The sequence below is a fragment of the Ptychodera flava genome, chromosome 13, assembly GCF_041260155.1.
Source record: "Ptychodera flava strain L36383 chromosome 13, AS_Pfla_20210202, whole genome shotgun sequence".
Classification (NCBI taxonomy): Eukaryota; Metazoa; Hemichordata; class Enteropneusta; family Ptychoderidae; genus Ptychodera; species Ptychodera flava.
Window position 1 is genome coordinate 21,504,858 of NC_091940.1, and position 12,069 is coordinate 21,516,926.

A 12,069-nucleotide genomic window follows, 5' to 3' on the forward strand; every position below is an offset into this window, starting at 1 on the left:
GCAGTAATGGCAGTCAGCCCTTTAGTGCCCGGAGTACGTAAAACTCTAGCTCACTAGTTTTGTTGTTTTCCTACAGTTATCTTGCATGAATTGTACGTTATGATTGCTAACTTTGCAGCCTCAGAATGTTTTGTGAGAATCGTCCGTTTTATGGTCTTCCTGACCTTTGCACGGGAAGTTGGGAAAGTGACGAGACTTGCAACCATATGCCGCTACCAATTACTATATCTGAGTTAGGCTTATAACAATCTGTCACCCAGAGGACAATAATGCTCTGTATTTGCTAAGTGAAACCTGCATGATTTATTTGTTAGGGTTTTTTAAACTGCGTATGGACCATTACCGATGCTTTCCGATTTTGTAGTCCTCGCCAACTTGATCTCTGCTACCCCCAAAGGAGAACATCGTGCAAAGATGATTGGACGAGTCTAAAACCCTATTGAACATAGCATATACATTTGGCTGATTTGAAGGCGATGAAATAGAACCTCCTAAGAAGTAACGAGAACGAAAATGTCAGTGGTGATGCACCCGATGGTAAATACGGGCTAATCTCCCGGCTATTCGCAGCTGACCCGGATGTGACATCTGAAACAGTTGGAGACGGTACGAGATGACAGTCGATGATATTACAAGAATGATAGTACATTGCCAATTCTATCAGTTGAGGTAGTGAAGTTAGATATCCCATGAGTCAAGGGGAGGCACACCTTTGTATCGAATTCTCAACAGTCGTTTTCCTCTGTCTTCAGAAAAGGGTCAAATATCTGGGTTTAAGGTAGTATGCGCCTCCAAAGTGAAAGGCATCAACTTTCGCTCAAACTTTCCTCAATGAAACTTTCACCAAATCAAGAATAAAAATCAGGGGGTCATGCTACAAATTTAGGTACTAGCGAGAGAAATTACCTAACATTTCTCGATATTTGTAATTCAAAATGGCCGCCATCCCTTGGGTAACTCTATGGGAAAAATAAAATTCTCTACTTCAAAAAAAATTCAGCCGGTGAAAACTTTTCATACCCCAAGAGATTTAAAATGAACCCCCATCCTCGGTAGACCAGAAACGTATCGCATAAAGATTGAGAGCCCGGTTATTTGTCCCCGAAGCGCATTCTACCCTAAACGTTGCGTCAGCTTTACAAGTGATGTGTGCTGATGGTGTTCCGTTCCGGGCACCGTTAGCAAACTCTCCAGGAAAGCGTTGTATGCATAGGCGCGTTATATCCATGCGCAACAGCCTCCGACCTGGGTGTTGGCATGAATGGAACAGAAGCTTGAAACCAGACGATATCGCATTCACGCCTCACTATAGCAAGGCCGATAAGAATTTATTATGCACTGTATTTTTTGAGGTATATTATTATGCACTGTATTTTTTGAGGTCAAGCGTGACAGTAACGTTTGGCAGGCTCAGTTGCAATAAACTCTTCAGGCCGTTTGAAAAAATGTTCAATCTTTTCCATACTAATATGGCGTCTGGTTTGCATGCCGTTGACCCAGAAACCGTCCGGGATACGAGAAGGATCTCAATTAATTAATCGATGCGGTCGCCGCATTTAACTTTGTTTATGGCTTCTACATGAGAATTTCATTTCGATCGGTCATACATGATGAAACAATATTACATGATATAACATTAATCAATAAATAACCAATAAAAACTCTACCCCATACCAAGCTTGGCTCAATGATAAATATCACCGTAATCTAAAGCCCACGAGCTTTCTGATGTACATGCCAGCCCACATTAACTGACAGGTAACCTAAATTATTGAGATACCAGTCGTGTTCTCATAATCAGATTATGCCCAAGTCTGTAATGAATTACAAAACTGATTAAATTACATCACCGTATAATTAACAGTAAGGCAACAGACAGCTATTGAAACCCGACGTTGAAACTAACACGAATAGCCATACTCACGCGTTTACAAACGCAAAATAAGTTGTTGTTTTTAAGTGCATTGTAGCTGTCTCTAGGGGATTTAAATTCATAGAGGAGAGAAGGAATACAGTTTGTTTCATGACTAAAGCAGGAAATGGACACTTCCTGGCACAGCTGCGTACCGCTCTTTGACTTCTTGGTCATCACTACCTTAAAATTCGCTCTTCTTGCCTCACAGTTACAAAATTAAACCTTTCGGGCAAAAAAAAATTACAACTTACTAGCTTATGGCGAGTTATTGTGACAAGTAATGAGATATAATATATACACAAACAAGAACGCATACTTATATATTGTGTTATTACTTGGCAATATTGTTATTTTGACAATATCTATAAAGATTTCAAATCCGTCATCGTATGCAAGCTAGCGCTCTCTCTCTCTCTCTCTCTCTCTCTCTCTCTCTCTCTCTCTCTCTCTCTCTCTCTGTACCAAAATATACAGAAGCCCTCTTGTGAAATTTCATTGCTCGGTGCCTAAAACAAAGTATTATAAATAATAACACGAATTACTTCAAGTACATAGGAATAATATCTGTCACTTGAGTTTCATGCATCCTGCAATCTTCGGACAGACAGAACGACATCGTCCTTACATCTTCACTCTCATTATTATGGTATGTCCCTACAATATAAATGAGACAGAGGATTTAAGGACAACTTAGTTCTGTCTGTCTGAAGATTTCAGGATACATGAAACTTAAGTAACAGGAATTATTACTTTGTATTTGAAGTAATTTGAATTATATATAAATGATATTATTAACTGCACCTGAAGCAAATTTCATGCAATAAAATCTACTTTTTCTGACGATCGCGTTTATGCGTGAAACTCGAGTAATAGCTACCAAAACACCAAATATGTGTTTATTTTCAACTTTATTGTAATATGGCTCCGCATCCCTGCATGCACCGAGCACTTTACCCTCTGAGAAGATACAAACAAGTTTTGATATACATAAACACACACACACACACACACACATACATATATATGTATATATATATATATATATATATATATATATATATATATATATATATATATATATATATATATATATATTCTGTACGTTTCTTCTCATCCATACAACTCTTTCATTTCGAGATGCATAAAGTGACAGCTGCGAGCTCATTCTTTCTCCCTTTTGGTGCTTAGCTGAATCATGAGAATTGGGAAACTCGATACAGCTATACAAAGAATCGTTGATTCCATACGAATATCATGTATGCACTGCGCCTGCAGGTCCATTATCGAGAGAGACAGAGAGAGACAGAGAGAGAGAGAGACAGAGAGACAGAGAGAGAGACAGAGAGAGACACACACAGACAGAGAGACAGAGAGAGAGTAGTGTTGAGCAAGTTATCTCTTTTTCTTCTGTAGCTTGTTCAGCAGATGTATTCTTAACATGGAATCAATGACTAGGTATTGTCGGGAATAGTTGATAGAATCGAAAGATATCTTTCATACATCACGAGAACTGTCTCTTGCAGAGCAATTGAAAGGTGTGGCCTCTGGCTGCGTGATTAAATTTGATGTTCATACCCCGTGGATATTTACTTCTTCTGTAGCAAGGATGCCTTTTGTAATTGCATCAATTTATGTGCTCGTGAGCGGCGTTTTAAAGTGATGTCTGAAAAAGAGATTACAATACCTTTCCTTATTTGGCGTGGCTGTGTTACTTCTATCATGAAAGCTTTACGTTGATGGTAGTTTGACCATTATTTCTTATGATATATGTGAGACTTTTCTGTCGGTACCGCTTCCAATATTGTCTCACCACTCAATGAATGGTATATTGAAAAATAATTCAATTACTTCTCATAGTTCTCAGTGGAAAACGCTTGATAATTAAACACGACGGAGAAAATGTCATTATCTTTTAATAAGACGACGTGGTTTGCATCTGACAAATGTCAAAACGAAATTGGCAACGATTTGCTGGCGTCTGAGCATGGCAGCGTCTCTGAATGTGCATGAAGATGAATCGGTCGTGTTTCAGGGCAATAACTGATATGCAAATTAACCGATACGCAAATTGGGCGCGTCAGTGCGAGTCTGCAGTTGCTGTAAATTGGACCGTGCCTTGTGGATGGATGTGGTAGACAAGTGCAGTACTGCCCTGAGTGTTCATGAAAATGTTCGTGAGAATGTTAGTCAGTATTTTAATTCATTCATGTCATTAAATCTGGTTATTTTGTTTTTTTAAATATCACTTGAACAGGTTGGAATTCTACGAATGAATATATATATATATATATATATATATATATATATATATATATATATATATATATATATATATATATGTATATATATACATACATATATATGTGTGTATGTGTATGTATGTATGTATATGTATCATTCATATATATATATATATATATATATATATATATATATATATATATATATATATATATATATATATATATTTATATATATTTATAACTTCGTCGCTCAGTCCATACTTCTGGAGGCATACAACGTCACGACTATGAATATATTTGTATTTGTTGTCATTTTTTTCCATTCACTTTTCATTTCCAAATGTAATTATCGACACTGAAGATCTCAAGATACCTCTTTACTGATTGGCATGCTTAAAATGGAAAGTGGGGAAGGATCATGTTTTAGCAAAAGAAAAAGAGCGAAAGCATAATAACATATCGGTTCACCTGATAAAATCGGAACCAGAGATTTCAGTATGGATGTGTTGATTCACATTTCCTGTATGTGCGCTTACTAAAACATCTGTAGTTCCCAACTTCTTCAGCTCATGTGCAGTTTTAGCGAAGAAGAGGGTTGTGCGAGCGCTTGATAACGGTACAGCAGGGTGGCTATGGATCTTAATAGACCTTGTCCAAAGTTTTGGCAGCAAATGCGGTGTCAGAATTGCTTAAAACATATGCCAATCATTACGACGGTAGTTCTTTAAGTCGAACAAGTCAATCAGGCGTCGTATTAGGTCAAAGCGTGTCACGGAACGTAGATTTCACTAAAAACATTTCTCACATGTAAAAATTACCGACGGAGTTTCCTTTGCAATCTGCGAACCACCCACTTACTGCTCATCTAGACCTGGAGGGTTCGTACATTCATATTTCAGCGCGGCTCTGGCACCTTCAGTAAGAGGGAATTAAAGTCGATGTTTTCATCGCCGACGGTAGCGGTGTTTTTTGTAGACCGAATCAAATCTGAGCGATGACGGCACGAGATTACAGTCCTATGGGCTAAACTCGGATTACTTCATCATTATTGCAGCAGAAAACGATGTTACTCTAACTGCAAATAGCTATCATCCTGAAGAAATGCAGTTATAGTTCGACTTATTTTTTTTTTCTTTCATGTGCAACTTATGTCGGTTCTAGCGTTGCATAGGCAGGACTTCTTCTGTGTTTGTCTTTTCTCTGTGCGATTTTCCGAGCCGAGAGGGTGATCTGTACTTCGGGCGATCACATCATCGACAATTCATATTGCACTTCGCAATGCAAACAATTACGCGTTAGGACCACTTCACAAGCGATCAGCAGTCTATAATGAGGCACAGAAACCGATAAATCATTTCTTTGGCCACGTTGTCAACTACTGATATTCAAAAGGTGACGCGTAAAAGATGGGCGAGAGAACCAGTCTAACTTTCACTGCCATATTGCTGAATTGCATCATTCTATGGTGCCTTCATCGTTTCAGGGATATTTTGTACGACTCCCTAGGTGCATGAACAATGACTCTGATGTTGGGCAGTGTATTTTCATACCAAATGTGATTGTTACTATTCCGACAAAGTGCAGTGCCATAAAGTGTAGAAATACAAAAAAGCTAAACGAAAATAAATTCTTGATATTTAGAGGACCGCTACAACAACAGTGCCAGTGCCAAACAACAGTGCCAGTGCCAAATTATCATGAAAGTACACATGGGCAAATGAGAAATATTTCCGATAAAAATTCTTATTTCTGGAACAGGGAATAACGTGATCGTTTATGGTAGTTGTACGTCATCAAGTTAAATGTGGGCATAAGGAACTCTTTAGCCGGTTAAGAAGAACTGGATGCAAAAATAGGAAACATGTTTTTCTCTTCGCCCTCTTCAGAGTGTTCAGTATGGGATTCGTGTAGCTCGATTTAGTGTTTTAGACAGATTAACGGGCTTGAAGCATGGAAATGGAGCCAAACATTAAAATTAGGAGCACATTTTATTCTGAATCCTAGAACAACTGATAGCTATACGTGGAACATTGTCTGTTGACTTTCGGGGCGTAATTTCAGGAAATTCGATCCATTGGGTCAGACGTGAAATTAGGTCGTATATCTATCCAGGAACAAACGCGATTTGGAGGATTGTAATTTTGTCCTTAAAAATTTCTCGATTCTGGGGTAATAGAAGTTTCTTTGATTCTGGGATAATAGAAGTTTCTTTGAAAAGAAAGAAGCCACAGATAATTGATGAGAATGCTTTAAGCACAAAGCTTTCACGTCAGCCATATTGGATACGGCGCAGAAGGTCATAAAAAATCGATACTGCTTTATAAATGGCGGCTGAATGTAATAAGCGCGTCTTCGCGGTGTTAAAGACAAACACACAGCCGTATACTTGGTAGGATTTCTGCCTCATTCTATCTCTCTGATCAATCACGTCAAAATTTTTCGGAGAATTCGAAGAGGCGATTGCATAGGCCCTGCAAAATTTAGCACCATCCCTTTGAGGGCAAGCTTTCCCCCGCCTCCACCAATTATTTAAATGTGCAGCATCTTCTGTTTGTCAGACTTGCTGTGTCAAATCTTTCGGCCCAGTACCTTTGGGGGTTTTCAATCGTGGAGAGTCACGGTGATCAGTATGCCACGGTTCTGAAGGCCGGAAGGGGCTCCAGTAAAATTCGTTTGGAAGATGATGCTGTCAGTATACAGCGCTCACTTTCCTCGACTTCCGTTCGATCATTAGATGTGCTTTCGCTTAGAGCCATGAGCGGCAAACACATATCGTTATCGCTTCTAAAAAATCATATACGTCTTCGAAATTAGCCATGACTTTAATGGTAGAAATTTGTCACGTTGCATTCCTCGCGGAACGCTGCTTCGAGGAAGTTGGGGTTTTGCTTTTGTTTTTCTGTTTCTAAACCCATTGGCAAGTCTTGAAGAAAGAGAAGATAGCTAAGAGTAGATAGCACAGTCGATGTTGACCCCTGGTTCGTTTCGGCATCTGCTTCATCAGGGACACACGACTAAGGGTCGCCCCTTTCATTCTGTAACGTATTCTGTCGTGTCTGGCACTCATTTTTCATTTTGGTTTACCCGGGCAGATAAAGCGTGATGCATAAAATCTTTCAACTGTATTCAATAACAATGATCGAGACGGCCGTTTCCATGGCAACGAAGCATTTGCTGGTGAAAATGTTCCTAGGTGCGAGTCACGCATCGCACGGCACGGTACTGCTATTCATTTTTTTACTGACAGGTTTCCAAGATGGCGCCCGATCATTCGTTGACTCCAACACTGGAGTAGTTTATAGTGCTCAGTTTAGCTTTATATTGTCGGGATTTTTTATCATCTTTCTTATAATCAAAGGGGCCGGCTAGGTACATCATTGCTGAAGAGCGCTCTTGTTAATGCACAGATTTAACAGGTGTACAAACATTCTCTCATTCGAAATGTGTGAGAGTCGCCTCAGCGGGGTAGATTATATTACAGTGGCAACGCCTCGTGTCCTCTTAGATCAAAACAAACTTTATTACCAGTAGCCGCGTTATCGTTCACTAAATGTCAAACACTGAGTTTTAGCGTCTCTTCTCCGTCATGATTAATTTTTTTTTCCAGCTCGAGACTATACTCTGGGGACTGCTGGTTTAAAAAAGTGATCACGAATCTGTCTAACAGTAGAGCTGTGGATGGATGAGCGATCCGTGCGGGCAAGAAAAGATCGATTAAATATTTCATTCTGTTTCCCTGAGTTATTCCGCAAGGTGCGCCCTCCATGCAAAAGTGCCTTAGGCAATCGCCGTTTGTGCTGGCAGTCGCTCGTCCATCATCGCCGTCTACTCTGCGACATCATAATCGATGATCGTACTGACAGCTTACTGTTTCTCTATTGTCAAAAAAAAAACCTTCACGCGATTGAATAGTTACAGAGCAAAAGGCCAAGGCAATTCGAACAAAATTATTCTGCTTTTTAGATATAATTTCGGCGGTTACTCGCAGAGGAATTGGGTTCAGCGCGAGTATCCCCGTCGACTTGAGTTTGGCTACTCAGCGAAAGGATAAACCGAAAGCCACTGCATGCAACAGAGACGGATAAAAAATTGAAGTGATATAGTACCGGCATTGATTCAAATGAGAATATTTCTAGAAACTACTTATAGTCTATACATTCACACACAGACAAGTTTAATTCCTTATCAATATCGTCGTAAAACGGATATAGGTTTCAACGTCCTAAATTATGTATATCCCTATCCAACAGCATTTAGGAAATTGTGTCTATATTATATACATACGGGTGTGCTTGTCGCGTTTGACACATTGTTGGTAGAAGGAGACGGAGACAAATAGCGTTTTCAGAAGTAATATGATGCTGTCTAGGATCTTGCTGTCGATAATTCACCAGCTTATCGATGATTGGAGAACCTGTTTGACTGTTTCAAGGCACCGTGGTGATCTCTCGTGTGCTGATTTTCAAAGGCTCAAAATTCACTCAAACCACCATACAGTGGGAAGTGCAGCGACCATCTTAAACACTCGTTAATTTGAAAACTAATTGTTTTGGTTTTCTTTTAAATTGGAAGTGGAAAAAAGGAAACCCTGTTGACGTAAACAATCATGACAGACATGAAAGATTGAATGAAGCACGTATTATGCATTATGTGAACGCATGGTTTGTACTAGTATATAGATATACACATGTGTATAACATATATTATATATATATATATATATATATATATATATATATATATATATATATATATATATAACGTTTTCAAAAATATACCTTTTTCAATTTTGTTTTAATTTCAGACGATCTCGGAAACTATGCTTGCCGATATGAAGCAAAAATTTATGGAAGCTTATGATGTGAATGAAGATGGCAAGATATCAAGAGCTGAGGTAATTAAAATGATACATACACAATAAAGATGTAATTAATTATTAATATGTAATACGCTTTTAGCATAATTTCAGTCGGATAACATCAACGGCTGGCTTCACTGAAGACGGGGCCCTCCAAGGATATTTCTGTGTACAGAGATCTGTTTGGATATCTGACACGACAAGGGGGATGAATAAAAGTGTGGTAGATTACGCTATTAGGACCTAAAAACTATCACGTTCCCGGATGTCGTTGACATATTAGCAAGAGGAGACGGGCTGACATTAAAGTCTTTTCAGCGAATGTACAATACATTCGCATTTATCACTTTCGGCAATCATCTGCAGTTTTCATTTTCGTAAATGACTGTTTCATGGCCAGCCATCGCCCCCTTGTCTCCAGTGCTGTTCAACGCATTTGTGAAATTGCTTTGCGGCCGCAACAAAAATTATGCCCAGATATTGTGTTTTCGACAGGTCTGTGCGTCAGCTGTCGCACGCTCGGGAAATACAGAAAAAAATACGGGGTTCTATTTGCTTCGCCTCATTGTTAATAGGTCGGGTACAAATAATGAACGCCAAGTAATATGTCTCTCATATGCACATATTTGCCCAGGGGAGAGTTTGCACACAGACAATTTACAAGACATGCTTTGTTTAGTTCGTTCTCGTGCTTTATTGGAATCTATCGTGTGACATCAAAATCATGTTGTGTAACCTTACCGTCTTTGCCTCGAACATAAATATTTTATGTCAGGACAGACTATATATATATATATATATATATATATATATATATATATATATATATATATATATATATATATATATATATATATATATATATATATATACACACACACATATATATATATATATATATATATATATATATATATATATATATATATATATATATATATATATATATATACACTCAGCTTGTAAGTGCCCATCACAGTATAAAGCGCTAAATTTAACGATGTAGGACATAGAGTTGTATACACTTAAAATATCTCACAGGGCCGGCAGTATAGCTGTAACTCTTCATAACTTTTTAACCATATTTGTTTTTAATGTCAGCCTTACACTTTCTTGTTCTACTCCTACATGCTTTTGGGAATAAAAAAAACCTTGCAATTGACATTGAAACAAATGTAATGATAAATAAAGCATCATAAAAATACAGCTCATGGCCCTTTAAAGTTTGAGAATGCACTCTCGGGTGTGTGTGTATATATATATATATATATATATATATATATATATATATATATATATATATATATATATATATATATATATATATATATATATATATATATATATATATATTGATGTGTTGTTTTGTTTATCTTGCAGTTGTCAAATATTTTGCCAACCGACGAGAATTTCTTGATGTTATTCCGTCAGAACCAACCCCTGCGCTCCAGTGTTGAATTCATGGAGGTATGTTCACCCGTTTCACCTGCACGACATATTATATTTGTGACTAACATGACGCTCAAGAGAAATATGTCTTGGTTTGGACACAATGAACTAGCATCATGGTGGTTATTTTGAGAGGATACAAAATCCTCGGGCTCGTTTTCTTAATGGGATACATTGGTTTTATAATCTCTTTATTGTGTTCTCGAAGTTTCTATGAAGCACACTCAAAATATGAAATATAGCATTATTAGGACTTTTGAACACTGTTTGTGAGCTGAAATCTCTATATCCTTCAAATCCCTTTTTGCGATTGGTTTTACATCGCAGGCATGGAGAAAATACGACACAGATAGAAGCGGTTACATTGAAAGCAACGAACTGAAGGTACGTCTCATGCCCGGTGAAGTGTGTACTTCTTCGACTTCGGTATTGTTTCCTAAGCGATCCGAATTATCAAGACAGACGATCGACTTCCTGAGAAAGTTCGGGGGGAAAAGTGGTTTGAGCTGAGAAATTTATCGACACCCACGCTGCGCATCAATAGCCATGTACGCGTACTGACTGTGTGTACTATGCCGCAGTATCTCCTTCGTTATGGATGCAAATGACTTTCATTTTGCTTCTACGGGTATCGATTTTACCGTCTGAGCCTTGGAAAAGAAACTTATTGCGTTTATTTTGCACTTATCGTGACACTTGCGAAACTCAGAGAGACAATTTTCAACACATTTTGAAGGAAATGAGGTGTTGAGGATGACGCAAGTACACCATTCTCTCTCTTCCCTCAGTTGAACTTCGATCGATAAGAATTTATTTCATACCAGTAGGATGACCCATGTGTCTACTCCGTGTCATTGATGCGCTCTGTCGAAAAGAGAATCTCAGTTTTGCATCTCCCTTTGTGGAATTTCCCCCTTATGTGACAGTGCATGCATATTAGCAATACAATAGCCGTTTCACGTTTTGACTGCAACCCGGCGGACAAATTCCTGAGTGCGACAGCCGCGTAGGTATACGGCTACTGATAGGGCGTTCCTTGGCAATTAGGATTGATAAAAAACACCTAATGAAATTTATGTCCTTACATGAACTTTATTTCTGTCACTTCTTCGACAGGCCTTTCTCGCGGATCTCCTAGCTAAAGCAAACGCCTCGGTACCAGATGACAAATTGGATGAGTACACTACAGCCATTGTAAGTACAATCAATAAGATGCAGTTTATTTTATAGGATTTTAAAGCCTCAAGCGTGATCAATGCGGGAAGCATGCAGATGCTGTTTCTAAAAAATCGAAGATGACATGTTTTAGAAAAGTTCTATCCAGCTGGTTTGGTTTTTTGTGTTTTTATTTTAAATTGAAAATCTATGTCACAGCATGATAACGTTCTAATCAATTAATTTGCATGCGGGTCGGTATTAAATTTGCGGTGATAGTGCTTTCAATTTTAATTGAGTGACAGTAGGCATTCGGGTCGCCCGTAGGCGATGTTAAAACCAAGCTGACATTCATTTGTCTGCTTGTTTTCTAACAAAAAACAGCTATGCATCCAGTTATATGGGTTTCCTGTTGTTTTAACTGAAAATGCACACGATAAATTCAACTC

General features: G+C 38.3%; 1 protein-coding gene across 4 annotated transcripts in view; it reads left to right on the forward strand.

Annotated features, from left to right (window-relative positions):
* LOC139147807 (calbindin-32-like) overlaps positions 1-12,069 on the forward strand; it is a 42,215-nt gene that overhangs the window by 22,555 nt on the left and 7,591 nt on the right. For all 4 annotated transcript variants that reach the window (XM_070719013.1, XM_070719015.1, XM_070719012.1 and 1 more), the window contains exons 3-6: positions 8,963-9,052; positions 10,397-10,483; positions 10,793-10,849; positions 11,582-11,659. In XM_070719013.1, coding sequence (XP_070575114.1) covers positions 8,963-9,052; positions 10,397-10,483; positions 10,793-10,849; positions 11,582-11,659 — 312 coding nt within the window. The remainder of the gene's footprint in view (positions 1-8,962; positions 9,053-10,396; positions 10,484-10,792; positions 10,850-11,581; positions 11,660-12,069) is intronic.